Source organism: Mus pahari, chromosome 4 (assembly GCF_900095145.1).
Source record: "Mus pahari chromosome 4, PAHARI_EIJ_v1.1, whole genome shotgun sequence".
In the NCBI taxonomy this organism is placed as follows: Eukaryota; Metazoa; Chordata; class Mammalia; order Rodentia; family Muridae; genus Mus; species Mus pahari.
In genome coordinates this window covers 46,325,663-46,341,661 of record NC_034593.1, presented here as the reverse complement: position 1 = coordinate 46,341,661, position 15,999 = coordinate 46,325,663, and the positions used below count along the sequence as shown (strand labels likewise).

The window sequence follows — 15,999 nt, the reverse complement described above, 5'->3', positions numbered from 1 at the left end:
GGAGAGGGGAGAGGGGAGAGGGGAGAGGGGAGAGGGAGACCAGACTGAATCCAGACTGAATCTGTAAGCTTGGAGAGAAGTTTGAGTTAGAACAGCTAAGTTGCAAGAGCCAGCCAGAGTTCAGAGTTAACTAGGAAGGGTGAGCGTAGGTCTCAGAGGCTGAAAACATTCTAGGCCTAGGTTAGACTGTTAGAAGCTTCCAGGACTAGGGTTAGGCTTGCAGATGGAGACAGTGAGCCTCTGAGAGGACAGTTACTTCAGGTGGATAAAATTAATTTTACCAGTAGAATTAAAGCTGTTTCTACAAAACCCTGCTCAAACAGCACATCTAAGCATAAAGAAGGCTCCTTTCCGGCCGAATCCATTCATCTCCCTGCAGCCCAACCTTCCGTACACCCTCAAGGACACCCAGGCTCAATCTGTACCTATGCAAATCCTATACAGCCATGAGGGATCAGCTGTGACCGCCCCGCAGGGGGAAGGTCATGCGGTCCTGAGTTATTATTGGCAAATCACGACAGCAAGCTGCTTTTCGCTACAAGTAATGGAAGCATACAGTGCCCTTAGGGAGATGAACATCTGTATGTGAGCAATGTCTGAGAGGTCCCAGGGAAGGCAAGATTCAGAGGTGACAGAGCTGGGCTGGCTCTGTTGTCTGTCTCTGCTTCTCTCTGCTGCTTACTTACTTATTTCTGGTGTGTGTGTGTGTGTGTAGGCCGGGGCAGGACAGCATGGTTTTGGTTCCTCTCCTATAGGCATGTGACCCTTTGCTCAGAAACCTCAGAGACCGTCTCCAGGGTCGCTGAGTCCGTGATGCACACGCTGGTGTGGGCCACAGTAGATCTGCAGTGCTCACCACACTATTTTCCTCCGCTGCCCATCAAGGCATTTATACAGCACAGTAGCATAACAGAACAGAGCCGTGCAGTTGGTTTCCCACTGTCCCAAGAGCATCACTGGCTGCTGTAAGGATCAGTGAGTGAGCACACCCTTTCGAAGAGGAACAATTTTCTAACGTGTGACAGGTCGTGTTTGGCTGGGATCACACATCATCTTCCTGTAGTCTCACCGTCTGCCTTTGTAAATAAATATTGCCCTTTGTCCATATTCTTCCATGTTCCAGTTGCTGGGTTGAGTAGTCGTGGCAGAGACACATCATTTGCCATGTTGGAAACATTATAATCTGGCTCTTTCTAGAACTGCTGGCCCACCTCTAGCTGGATCTCACCAACTTAAGTAGAACAGCATCAGCAAGGCAATCAGGAAGCATGATGTAACAGCCACACTTCCTGTCTAACGTGCTTCAGATGTCTTAATTTCATCACACCTGTTGGTGTGAAAAAGGGGTTGTTTTAGCTCACAGTCCAGCAGAGCAAAACAGAGCAGCAGGAGCCTGAGGGAGTTGGTCACATGTCACCCAAAATTAAGAGAAAGAGCAATAACACATTCGTGCCAAACCCAGCTTACTTTCTCTAATCTCATACAGTTTAGAATATCCTGAGTAGGAAGTGGTGCCACCCACAGTGGGCAGGGCTTCCCACCTTAACTAATGCAATCAAGATAACTCCCACTTGCTCACAGGCCAACCTAATCTAGACAACCACTCACTAAGACTCTCTTGCTAGGTGATGCTGGAGTGTCAGCTTAACAATTAAAACTGAGCAGTACAGGTGCGTATTATATGTTTTATATTTGTCTCTTTTTCTAGTTTTAAGTTCCTGAAGGGCAATAAATAGTGACTTGTTTTACTTTCTGCTGATGCTCCCTGGCCCCTTGTGAATGGCCTGGTGAACTCCAGACTCCATTATCCTTTGGGAGGAAGTTGTGCCAACACACTGTCTCCTTCCAGAGGAAGGAGACATAAAATCAGGTTCTCATAAATGGCAGAAGCAGGAGTGACTGCCGTCCTCAACAGGTACCGCTGAATGTCGGACTCAGAGTGTTCCCCGTGGACGGCTCACCCATGAACTCGTGCTGGGCTTATCTACCCTGTCCTAGGGGCCTTGTCAAGTTAGCTTCACAGTTTGAGAGTTCACTAAAGCCCCGGAGCTCGGTGTGATCCATGTACTGAGGGAGGGTGACAGTTTCCTACTGGAGGTAAGTAAGAGCAGTTATGTGGGACAGGTCTAATAATGGTTCGTTGCTTCTCCTCTGAAGTCTTTTGAAAGAAAAAGAAATGTCAGGGTTCCTAAAAATAGAACCTGTTTAAAAAAACACACACACAAACAAAACAGCTCAATAAGCAAAAGCTATTTACTCAGGGGACCTAGAGCTGTTTTAATCTTCAGATAAAGTCAGTTTTCTTCCCCCCTCATCATCCAGTCTAAGAGAAACTTAAAAACAAATGGGCAGAAATTAAATAGCATAGGCTCTTGAATAGCTAATGTGGTTTTAGTAAATAAATAATTAGAGGCTGGAGAGACGGTTCAGAGGTTGAGAGTACTGGCTGCTCTTCCAAAGGACCTAGGTTTAATTTCCAGCACCCACATGGCAGCTCACAGCCATCTGCATCTCCAGTTCCAGGGCATCTGGTGCCCTCTGCTGGCCCCTGAGGACACTGCAGGCACATTGACATGTAGACATGCAGTAGGACAATGATTTTACTTATGTATGTAAACTTAAAATAAACAAATCTTGAAAAATTATTGTAAACAAAAGAACCAGTAAAGAGGACATTCAATTTTGTTTTAATTGGATTTTTTTTTTTTTTTGATGTGCAGTGTTGATAAAGCACAAGATACTAGGGTCCAGCTAGTCTCATTACCCTCTGCTAATTAATTCAACAATGCATCAAAGCAACAGGTCAGTGGAGGACAGGATTCCGGTCAAGTTGGGGCCCGTGTTAAGGAGCTAGGAATGCTTCAAACACGAGGGAAGGAAAAAGCCAAACACCATTTTAAAATATTCCCCCTGAACGTAATATGCACTTTGTGGAAGTAATCCAAACTCGGGCAAGCTTGTACTGGAAGAGGGGAGAGGAGACTCAGGATGTTGCTTGCAGTAACTATGCATGTTACGAGCACCCTGTTTTCTACGGAGGGCGCCAGTGTCCCCCTGAGGAAAGCAGGGTGACTGTCATCCAGTAAGCCAAAGAGAAGCCACTTCATTTTCACAGTCTCACTTTTCTTACTTTTTTCGTTATCTGTTTATTTTCTTTAAACATGGTTTAGCTATGCAGCTCATTATAGTAACAGGAAAAAAATAGCCATCAACATTAGAACACCAAAATTCAAAAATACTGATTTAGGATATGATAAACACCATGAGGCCAGTTCTCTCAGAATTTTCTTCTTGGAATCCAATGCCTTTTGTGAGCGGCGGATGTTTAGGGCAGTGAATTGCATGTGATAGGGGAGGCCCGAGTGGGAGAAGCTCAGCCTCTGGTCCACATGGCAGAGGGAACAGACTAGCTGCCCTTGGTAGTCACAAATATGACACCTTGGAGTTTTGGAGAAGAACGGAAACAGGAAAGATACTCTGACCTGCCTGAGTGAGCCCTTCTGCCCAGAGACAGGTCATGAAACCTAAAAAGGCTGTGACCTCCCTCTAAGCAGGGCATAAAAGCCACACGTGTCTGCACCATGTCTCGTTAACACAGACACACAGAGGAAGCCGGAAACATGGCCTTGCTATTACTATTGGCTCACACCCCTGTCCAATCACAGCTCTCTGTGACTACCCAATTACTCATACGATTACTATTGGCTCTCACCCTGCACAGGAAGCCATGGGTTTAGCATCTACACAATGTCTTCACCTTCTCATCAGAGTAGAGGTCCTGTAACACTTATTTTAAATACATGCACATGCTTTTCCCTTACTAATCTACCTTTTGCTACAGGGGCCTGAGCCACGAACCTAGTTAATAGTATTTAAAGGCCTGATTCTTTCGTCTATTAACTCCAAATTCAGAAAAATACTCCAAGGAATGCAATTCAGCAGACAACACTTATTCAATCAAACACTTCATTAGAGTACACCTTAAAGCAACAGGAAGTGAAATAAACTTAGTTATTTCCTCGATTGAAAAGAAATAAGGGGTAGTTAGACCTGCATAAGTTTTATCGACCAAATAAAACAGTCCCTATTTACCACAAATTAAAATGTTGAATACTATGTAGCATGCACACCATTAGAAATCAGGGAGTCTGCAGATCGAGTAGCATGCACTTAGCAACAAGTGGAAACACCTGAACTTCTTCATTAGCCCACAGACAAGCAACATCACAAAGGGCCCTGCTGCCAGGAGCTTCTGTCCACTGCTGGTACCCACATGCTCTGTGCTTCTGTCCACTGCTGGTACCCACATGCTCTGTGCTTCTTGTCCACTCCTGGTACCCACGTGCTCTGTGCTCAGGACCCTGTTGCTCTCCGCCCCCTTTTCTTTTCTTTTTCTCTTATTTTCTTTTCTTAAAAAAAGATTTATTTTATTTTATGTACATGAGTGCTCTATCTGCGTGTATATTTGCAAATCAGAAGAGGGCATTGGATCCCATTACAGATGGTTGTGAGCTAACATCAGCTGGGAATTGAACTCAGGACCTCTGGAAGGGCAGTCGATGCTCTTAACCACTGAGCCATCTCTCCAGCACCTCTTCTCCTCTTTCACAAAGTGCTCTACATCCCAGAGAGGAACTTTACCCTCATCGTAATTTCCTTGATTGCTTTGTTTGCCTGTGAGTTCCCTAGAGATATTTTTAGCATGTATAATGAGTGATAAATATATGATTTTGAACAAATTAATCAGAGGATATAAAAGCTCAGGAGAGCAAGGCCATTTCTTTTCTTAGGCTCTGCAATATAGATCATAGTGCTCAAACAGTAGGGTATCAGTGCCTCTTCAACCAACAAGTGAAAATGTATCTATGTATATATGTATTATGTAAGTATGTATATATGTATATACATGCATATGTATGCATGTATGTATGTATGCATGTATGCATGCATGCCAAACACAGCCCCAGACGGTCTTCTTTCCAGATAAGCCCCTTTTCTATTAAGGATAACAAGAGCTCACCCAAGTCAAACTGGCCAGAGATGTAGCCACAAGTCTGCCGCACTTCCTCACTGTCCCAGCCCAAGGGGTAGAGGGCACAGCCAGCGCCAATCAACAAGCCTGTGGAGAAGAGGTAAAACAGAAAGCCTTTACAAATCAACGTTCAGAACACGATAGGGCCATAGCGCCTGCTCCTTAAAAACGCCACGTTAAATTCCTTTAAGCAATGTAAAGTCAGTTAAATTCCAAAAACAATATTGAGTCTGCTTAAAATAAGAATAAAAACAGTAACAACTCAGTTACTTAAAACTTTACCTTTTAAGAGCACAAAAAGCTTTCAGAGTCTTGTTAAGAAACTAAAAAGAGTTTCTTCTAATCACACTTGCAAAAGGCCAACCAATGCCATTAATCCCATGGAGAACAAATTCAAGAGCAAGCAACATTAGTAAGTTACACTGCACCGTTCAATGGGATTTCTGTTTCCAATAAAGAGCCAGCATAGAATGTTGTAGTGTTGTGAAATTTTACAGGGCCCTTGACCTGTGAAATTGCACTGCCTGTTCTTGCTCTGCTGAGACTAACCCAACACCCATACAGCTCAGGAATGATCTAGAAGGTGGACACATGGGAGACTAAATCTTCACATCCATGTAAAGCCAACGTGGTGGTTTTATTTTAATGTAAATCAAGTTATCCTGGCAGCAGACTGACGACTGCTTCCCGTGAATCTTTAATTTTGCATACGGGTTTACAAGAGCCAGAAAGAGATTTAAATTCTCACCACCAGACTCTATAAGCGAATCTGACAGTAAGATCTAGTCACATCCGTCAGTTAGCATTACCATCAACGTATAGTTGTGTGATGGGTGAGAATGGGAGTCCTCAGATACCACAGAGGCAGCCCCGCATGGGCATACACCTTAATACAGTAACATGGATGAGAAATGGCTGAAAGAGGAGACTTGACACTGACACACTGAATCCTGTCTCTCTGGCCAGTGTTTACCCTTCTCTTCCTGTGCATAGAGGAAGGAGACCAGCAGTTCCAAAGAGCAAAGCAGTTGAAAATCTGTCCCTTTGTGAAATCTGGGACCATCTTTGTGAGACCATGAAATGTAGACTCAGCCATGTAAATTAGCAGTAATTTTGTATATAGGAAACTAATGGTGTATGCGTGAATTTTTAGGCAAACCTTCCTTCGCTATCCTACATTCCAGCCCCGTGCATGAATTTTAGACAGCAACTACAAACATATGCTCACATTTAAAAATTAGTTGTTCTGTGGAGTTCAGTAGCACATATGAATTTTTGTTACTATTTATATAGACTGTGTTTTTGTCATCTACTACTGTCTGCCCACAGGAAGGATGCTCTACACTCTAAAGATTTTTGAGGAACATCTCCAGAAGGCAAGAGGAGACCTTTGGGCTAACTGGTAGCCACAAGTTTTAGGATCTGTGGGTGAACACCAATGGTTATGAATGTCTGTATTAGCAGGTAAGAACCTAGAACAGCCGAGAAATCAACTCTGCCTCACAGTGGTGCGGGTCCTGGCAACTCCCTCACGTACTCAGCCCTATCAGTATTTGAAAATATAATGACAGTATCAGACCGCAGACTCAGAAAACTTCAGGACATATGGACAATACCCACCTCCCATTTGTTGGAAGTGTTATTGAATCTGGGGTCATAACCTGTGTCTCAAGCCAGGTCCACTCACCTATTCCCAATAATCCAATTTAAAAAGCCAAATTAATAATAGAAAGCAGAAAAAAAAAAAAGATGAGATTTATTCAATGTGCCCACACTGGAAGAGGGAGAAAGAGATCTGGGGATTCCCTCTAGTCTTTGGGGTCCTGAGGAGAGAGACTCAAGTTAAAATAGAAGACCACGCAGATGCACATCTAAGCAGACCCGGTCAAAGTGTGTCCTGCTCAACTACTGACCCATCCTGTCTGGGCTTCATTCTCATCCTGTAAGCTGATCTGCCGTGTTGTTAGATCCAGTGAAAATCTCTTTCCCTTTCCGGGAGACAAGGTCCCATGGATAGGACCAATGGGTAGGAACTCTAACTCTCGAATCTGTTCTTCACGCTGTCCTGCCAGCATGAGCTCTGTGCCACAGTGTGTCCGTGAGATGCTCTCATGTGGGAATTAGAAGATGAGACGGGGAACTCTGAGCATTTGCCGCTAGCACGGGCAGTCAGATGTAAGCCTTTTGGCAGACAGCTGACTTAAGAGGCGGGACTTGCAGACACCTGCTCCACATCACCCAGAGACATCAGTTGGACATCAGGTTCTTTTGATCTCTGGACCTCTGATTTCTGGAATTCTTCAAGACAGCTTCTCTGACCTTCCAACAGGCCTGCTAAACTTAAACTGAATCCACAAGCTTCCTACAAAAGTTACCTGGTATGGCTCAGTCCATGGCTGACTCATACCTCATTCATATAAGATAAATGATTCATTTTTAAAATATTTTCTTATACTACTCAAGCAGTATGCATATGTTCAATTAACCATCATCTTGAATAAGGTTTGGACTAATTTTTAAAGCTCTTGGGGATGGACAGACAGTGATATACACCTCAGAAAGGTTAGCCTTTAACTGTCTCTGTGGAGACCTTTTGGGTTAAGGAATTGGGCACACTGATTAACCTCTCTTGGAGTGAGGTTTCTGAGCAGATGCTTCTAATGTCAACTAACTGCCCTAAAGGTCTAGATTGCAGTTAACCAGAATTTTATGGTCTCCACGGAATGCACCACACTGTGAAATAAAAGCCACAAAATGTGAAGGCAAGAACATCCTTTTAAATGAGAGAGACCTGGCACCATCCAGTTGTAGCTCTGCTGGACCCCAGGCCGGGATGTAGAAATGTTCAACCAAAGCACAATGTGGAAGCCCCTGGCTTATCTGTGTGGTCATTAAGCTCTATGCCAAAATGGGGTCACAGCTAAAGTATTTGCTCAAGTGGTATCTTAATTACCCAACAGGTTTCTGATAGTTCTGGCTGCTTAATTTGTTCATCGGGAATAAATGGTTCAATAGAACCTCCAGCTTACAAACTTTAATATGACTTATAGAGATTTTCCTTACTATATTTACAGACCTTGTTACCATCCAGGCTTAATTTTAAGCAAGTTCCTGTGCCACTACATTAAAAACAAATCATAAAAAAAAAAAACAAAAAAACAAAACAACAACACACTACCACACGTTTTGAAAAAGCTGTGTAGTCAGGGGACAAGGTGAGAAGGGTCCTGGGAGCCAGGGCAGCAGCCTTCTGGAAGCGCTAATGGAGGTGCGATGCCAGTCAGGCTCACTTGGGACTAGGAAGGAATCTATTTTTGTCATCCCAGAGACTCTGCAACTTTTAACAGGTCATGAGTAAGTCACAAATTATACATCAGACAAGTGTTCCCTTTTCACCCAGCCTTCTCACTGTAGTCTGCTGGGGGGTAGGGGCAACACATCCCGAATAAGGTCATTCTGTAGACTGCAGAGAGATGCTGCCTCCTAAAAAAAGAATAAAGGAAAGAGAGAGAGAGAGAGAGAGAGAGAGAGAAAGAAACAGACAGACAGACACCTAGGTGACCGAATAATCCTGCAATTTAACAAATCCATTTGAATAATGAGGTGGCTATTAGGCCATTCCATCCTGACTACACGGGGCTTGGGGCTCACTCTGTTCAAGGACAAATCAAAATGTTTCAGGAGCCACATCCGTGGACTGACCTTTCGAGAGAAGCCAGTGTTAATGGGGAAAAAAGACCTTTGATAAATGCAGAGATCCAGACACTCCCTAGTGGTGCTGGTTAAAGTTAAAACCCGACTGACTTTCTGTGCTGGAGAGATGGCTCTGTGGCTAAATGCCCTTGTTGCCCTGGCAGAGAACCTGGGTTCAGTTCCCAGCACCTGCACGTGGCTCCCAACCACCTGCAACTCCAGTTCTGGAGATCTAATACCCTCTTTTGGTCTCTGTGGGCATTCTATACCCACATAGGCAAAACATTCATTTATAGAGAATAAAAAATAACTTCAATAAAAACTGTAGAGGCCTACTCTTTAGACCAGTGAGCTCCTTCCTCAGTGTGGATTCTCCATCTGTCCACACACTCCCACCGGGGTTTCTCATAGTTCTTCTCAGTGTCCCTAAAAGGCTAGCGCTATCTGCCATAATGCTAGTTACATCTTAGCATGTGAACGGGAAGCCTTAACTCTGTGAAGAGTTCAGAGGTTCAAGATCAACCCGGGGCTGGGAACCTTCCCTGCTGCTGAGCTCTTTCTATTCAAACTCCACACTGAACACTTGGCCCTGGAATATTACCATAACAACTCTGCTCCTACCAGGAGAGGGAACAAACCCCCAGTCCGCCTCTGCCAATTACTCTCCCCAGGTGGGGAGAATGGCGTCCTCCTTAAGCTCATAAAAGCCTTATTTTTATTATTTTTTCCAGGCTACTCTTGAAAGTTTGTATGTGACCCCATTTCTTTTCCATGACTATTGGGCCATTTTTTCCACTTTTCTTTCTTTCTTTCTGTTTTTAAATAGTGTGACTTTTCCCACCCTCCGCCTTTCCCATCAATTCATCTTTGATGGTTTTTGGATACTTTCATCCATCCCTCAGTCCCTTTATCTCCTTTTCTGCGACAAGCACCGAGGGAAAGTTTTTTTTTTAATGTTCTCATAAAGGCTGCTCGATCTTTCAGCCAGCTATCTGGATGTTTCCTTTGGAATGGGTTGGCAAGCTTCCATCTCAAAGTCTCCCTCCGTATGCTAATTTGTATAGGAGATGCCCTCCGTTTCCACAGCAGATAAGGACTCCTTTACAAAACGGCGGGTGCAGAATAAACAGCCACGGAGAGGGAGCGCCAGCGAGCTCTAGTGCTGTAACTCTTCACACCCCCCAAATGTAGCTAAAAGCAAACTATATGTTGTACAGCAAGATAGGTTGGCTCCAGTAAGCCATGGTCCTCTGAGTACTTAACAGAATCTGAGGCACAGGGACTGTAAGAAGCTTGTCCAAGAAAAAGAGATCTCAGGTTAATCGCAGAGCTCCGGAATCCCAGTCCAGGGCTCTTTTTTATCTGATATCATCTCAGTGCTTGGACATGAGTCCACTTCAAGCCACATGTACAGCATGAGGTCAAACAGGGACATGGTGGCTTTGGCTCTATCTGAGTAACTCCCACTCCCAATGTCTTACCTACTGCTAACTAGCCACGGTGCCCCGGAGATCCCTGACGACTGCATCCACCACTGGCTCTCTGACTTGAGACCTTTGCTTCTCTGAGAGTTGGGTTCTTTCTCTCAGACAGAGACACTTTTGTTATTGAATTGGGGGATCACAACCTGTGACCTAAGCCAGCTTTGGTCACCAAGGGTCCTCAGCAAGCCAATCAAGAGCCAGCTTCACAGTGGAAAGCAGGGAAAGGAGCCATATTGGATGGGAAGAAGGAAGAAAGATTCTGGACCCCGCCCCCAAGTCTGTGTCCTGGTTCCTGAAATGAGACTGAAGATGAAATAGAAGGCTAAGCATGTGCTCATCGAAGAGGTCATGGTCAAGGTATGGTTCCATCCACCACGGATCACCACGATCTGGGCTTCACTCTCATTCTTAAGGTAGTCTGGCAAGTTGTTAGAACAGTGTGGAATCCCTCTTTCTGGGAGAAAAGTTCCTCTTCCCTCTTTGACTTCTCCTAGCATCAGATTCCTGGAGAATTCCTATTTCTTTGGGGTCTGTGATTTCAACAGTTGATGGGAAGTCTGAAAGAGATCAATGCAGGGCCAGTTACATTTCTGCTCCTTGGATTAATGCTCCAACTTGGTCATGAAAATCCATGCTGTTTATGTCTAGAAACATCAACATTCAGCTCTCCACGCTGCCCAGCAGTGATCTACTGGTTTCACACCCCCCAGGAGCTCCTGCATACATTAAGGTTTATTTGAGGTTGTATATTGCATTGCAGTTATTTCTGTATTATATCTCCTGTACCATAGGCTTACTTCCATTCAATGTGTTCATTCATAATAATTGTTAAATACCAAGTCATTGTTACATTATTATTTGTCACTTTCAAAAGCCTGAGGAAATGACACAACAGTTCATAATCAATGAATAATATGACATATAATTGCCTGTATTTAATACAGAAGCTTATCAAAGTAGGCCTGTTCTTCTAAATGTGCTGCAGACTTTTCAGGGGACACACCCAGTGTTCTGAGTATCCTCCATCCCCCAAAGCCCCCCCAAAGAGCCATGTGCTCTCTACCCCACTCTCCACATCCACATGTGCAATAGCCCCATGAGCCTTAGCCAGCTGGCAGTCTGCAATGAGACAGGCCCTTTAAAAGCCTGCCAATCCCTGCTTTTGGGGGTCCCAGTGACCCCAGAGTGAGCTCTAGGGCACCGAGTGTCTCTGTCCAGTAAGTGTACCTGCAGGCATCATAGCGAGCAATGGTCTTTATCATCACACGTAACACCTCGGTGCTGCAATACAAAGGAAAATGTGCTCTTTTCTGCATGAACCCCCATGTGTGATCTAATCGCAGGCAGGGTCTTTCTTTGTTTAATCATCTCACAGACAACTCTGGGTTTTCTTAACATGTTTTTCCAAATGGTCCATCAATCCTCATTTCTTTTCCTTTTCCAGATCATGTGACACAAGACACAGAAGACAAATACAGGGCGTTAGGCACCAGGATGCCTTCCTAGTGCACAGAGAAACCTCACGAGCTAACTTCAGCCGTGAGTGGCTTGTCATCTTTTCTCTTTCCAGGGTCCCAGGCAATCAAGGGTACAGAGAAAACCAGTTGTTTCTGATGATGAGAGTGTGGAGGGTACTGCCACTTGCAGGTGACACTTGACAGGCAAGTCAAGGCGTTGTCTTCCCAGATCTGGGCTACAGGTGCCACAGCTCCATCAGCCACCTCTCCGGGAGCTACAAAATGAGGGAAGAGCTTCGCCTTAGGCATCGGCAAGGATCGAATGAGATGGTGTGGGTGAAGAAGTGACCCAGTCCTTGATTGCAAGGGTCAGTGAGTGGTCTCAATTGGAAGCCTTCACTCTGTCCTGCAGGGAGGAGAGTGTGGTGAGTGTGCTGTCATATATACACGGGCAGGATGCTGGTGGTGTCCTTTTCTCTCAAAAACTCTCTTCTTACAAGGAAGAATAGAGAGGGCCCGAGCAGGATTATCCCTACCACAGTTAGCACCCGACACTTGTTCTCCAAATCACATCAACCGCACATAGCACAGCGCAAATGGAACAGTTGTAGCCCTACAACCCTCACGCGCGAGCAGAGGGTGAGCACTCTGATGCCTTTCTGGCTTGCTCATTTTCTATTTTCCTTGCTACTGTTTAACTGTTTGGAGGAAGCGCCATGTATACCAGTCAAGTAGAGCCAGAACTGATGAGGTGATGAGGCACGTGGAGCTATCTAAGTGCCACCCACCACCAGGATGACCAGAAGCAAGGGTAGTGCATGGCTATGGCTTGACACGTTTGGTTCATGGCTTTCACCATAAGACTTCTGGACATTGTTCACAAGAGACAGTTATTTTTCGCAGATCCAATGGCGTTCCATATCTATGTCAGGAGTTAAATCAAAGTTACAGGAGTTTCAGATTTCCAGAGTGCTGTACGGAGCGATATGCGTGAGTACCAGCTTCCCGGGTTAGGGGCACTTGTTAAAATGCAGCTTCTGGTTTGCTGCTCTGGAACAGATCCCGATGAGGCCCAGATCACTGGCTGGGACCCACAGAAAGCAGCAAGGGCCTTGTAAAGTGCTTTCTGCCTCATTTAGATACCACCCTAGTCAGATATGTGACCATGAGCCTTTGACCTCTCGAGCTCAGATCTTCTTGCACAAAGTACACCCCTAACAATTTCTCTCTCTTAGCACAGTGCCTAAATTTACATCATTGTCATTAGCAATATATTAAGGGCTTACAACTGTATCATTGGAAGCATGGCATACAATAATGTCTTAGTATGGCAGTGGATTGTGACGGGGGTTATAACAGTCATGCTACTGCTGGAGAAACACAAGGACTTCAGTTAGAACCTGTTGATTTTAGATTCTCTATTAGTGGCTACAGGTGCTCATGAGTGAATGATCACATAAACAATACTACAATCTCATCAAAAGCAAAGATACTTTACTGCTTGTTCATGACTTCACAATAGAAACATTTGCTAGATCCAACCACAGATCTGTGGCTGGGAATTGTTACATCCTCATCTAACATGATAGTATATACAAAGTTTCAACTCTTAGAAGAGTTGATAGAAATGGTCAGCCAACATCTGCTCACCGACCATAGTGGGTCTAAGATTAGCAGGGCTTTAGAACTTGTTTATTCATTTGCTTATTGCCTACCTGCCCGGTTTCCCATTTCTCTATGGATCTGGAAATTCATCCTTTTGGGGGTGGTGCATAGGGGAAAGAATATTTGTTAAGGAGGTATGGGGCCTCAACTAATATAATTCTAGTCATCTCTCATACACTGACCTCTTGCAGTATGCAAAATGTTTGCCATTATCCCTCCATTATTCTCTATCCTTTGGCCCAGAAGGCACTGAAAATGGGACCCATCATCTTTGGAAAATGATTTATGCACAAATCTCAAGAAAGGGCACTTCTAATCCTTTCACAGTTCCCAAATGACTCTCCTGCACATTAAAATAGAAACGTCTTGCCTTGGCTCTCCGACCCAGAACTCCCAAAGGGAGCTCACAAGACACTTCAGAAAGCCCAGAGTGACAGCGGAGTTCACTTTTAAGTAAAAGACTTCTTCCTTCAGGATCCCTGTGTGCAAAATGAATTATTCTTAAAATGACTTTTAAAAACTCAAACAACCATCACAATTAGACATTCAAGTTGGAAAAAAAAAAAGCAGGGCTAGGCTCCAACAATATCCTTTCAGAAATTAAACAAAAACAAAAAGCTGAACCCTTAAGTACACTGCAAACTCTGGCTCATTCTCTCCTTGCTTGGAAAATGCAGTATTGGTTCCAACAACACTCCAGTAAGTGTGTGCCCAACCGCAGAAAAATTTTCCAGTGGAAAACCATTGGGATGAGGACTTTAGAGCCTGGCAACCTTGCATTCAAATATTTGGTCTGCTGCTTCTTAGATACTGGCCTAGCAAGTCTTAAACTGGAGCTCTAGACGTTTCTTCGTTAAATGGACATACCACTGCCTCTTACAGAGTCATCCTGAGGGTTAGATAAAACATGTCTAAAGCCCCAGGACAGACTAAGACATGCAGCTCCCACTTCATGATATTCCGACAAAGTGGAAGGAACACTAGGAACACTTATTTGTACAACAGTGGTTACATGACAGGGAAGTGCCCTACCTTCAGGGTACATTGTTTTATAGAACAGGTTTGCAAAATGCTGGGATTCCAGGGCAGATAACACCTTGTATCTGGCCTCAAAGACAGCACAACTCAGCATCCTGAAATCGAATGCTCTCCCCAGCCACCCCCCCCCCCAGCCTGCCAGGCATCCAGATCTTTGCTTTGATTCCTGATAAACAACCAGTTCAGTTTCCTTCTTGGGGCCCTGTTCTGAGCGTGGGAAGCACTTTGATGCACTCATCATGAATCTTCCCAGGATCCCTGGGCTAACCGACACCAGGGACCTCAGTGGTGAGATCAAGGGCCAATAAGACTGTCTCTGGAGAACAGGTTTTTGTCACATTGCCTCTTGCAAGAACTGGGGCAGATTTAAATGGAGAGAGGCGTAAGACCTAGAAGCTCTAAGCAGAACACACGAAGTACCTTGTCTTGATAATACACAGAGGACCCAAGGACTGGTGACCTCTGGGAAGGGCTAGCTGGCCTGGGAACCAGAGAGATTTGAGTAGCCAAGTTCCATGGGGAGAAAAGAGAAGCGGGGTGTGAACCAGAGAGAAGCATGCCTAGAGTGACCTGTATGTAGCTGCAGAAAGCTTTACTGCATCAGTTACTACTCAGGATGAGTGAAGAAGGAAGACAGCCAGATCAAGTCCTGAGCTGAACACTCATGGTACAAGGAGGGCAGTTAGCTTTGGGATCTGGGGGCCAGGGGGTGGCCAGGATCTGGCTTAGGCCTGTCGATTCCTTGAACCTCAGAATACTGTCAGTGCTATTGTGAATAAGGCTACTTGGACGACTTGTAGCTGGCATGACACCAAAGTAATGTACGTGATCGCGCAGCACATAATTGATGTGCGGTAGCTGGTGGTCCATCGTGTCTGCACAAGGCATCTCTCAGTACAGGCACATAGGGAAAGGACCAACCAGAGGAGAAAAACACATCCCTTTCCAGGGTCATTTGCTTTCAGTGATAGTGACTGACCCCTGGGCTAAGCCACACAGTATTTTCCCAATCTCCTCTCCCTAGTATTGATATCCTAACAACATGAAATTACCGAAGACAGCAGAGAACCAAAGTAGAAGAATCTACTAAAGGAGTGGCAGATGGCTGAGATACTCACTTGGGTGGTCTGGTGGTCGGGATTCAGCTGCAGGAGTTTATTTCAGCTTTGACATAGTCAAAATGCTGAGCCCAAAGAACAAAACTCTTGCTGCACTAACAACCTGAACCCACACAGCAAGTGCCAAAACGTTACAACCACCAGGGCTTGATCAGGTTCATTTTCTCCACCAATTAAAGAATTAAAAAGCAGGAAAAAAGATCTCAGATGCACAGATGCATCAGGAAGAAACACCTAACAAACCTTATTACATTAATATCCATGACTATGTGTGTGTATATATATATATATATATATATATATATATATATATATATATATATAATTTACAACAGGTTTCAACAGAATTTTAAATTAACTTTACTTATAAACTACCCTTTCACCAGTGAAGTAGTAGAAAATCTGAGCATCTTATAATATCACTGATGAGTAGCATGCACGCACGCACGCACACACACACACACACACAGAGAGAGAGAGAGAGAGAGACAGAGACAGAGAGAGACAGAGAG

The 15,999-nt window shown here is 44.5% G+C and overlaps 1 protein-coding gene across 1 annotated transcript in view; it reads right to left on the bottom strand.

Moving 5' to 3' along the window:
* Window positions 1-15,999, bottom strand: part of Lhfpl6 (LHFPL tetraspan subfamily member 6) — a 194,641-nt gene that overhangs the window by 24,479 nt on the left and 154,163 nt on the right. Inside the window, exon 3 of the mRNA XM_021196694.2 lies at window positions 5,021-5,119. Within this exon, the coding sequence (XP_021052353.1) occupies window positions 5,021-5,119 (99 nt within the window). The remainder of the gene's footprint in view (window positions 1-5,020; window positions 5,120-15,999) is intronic.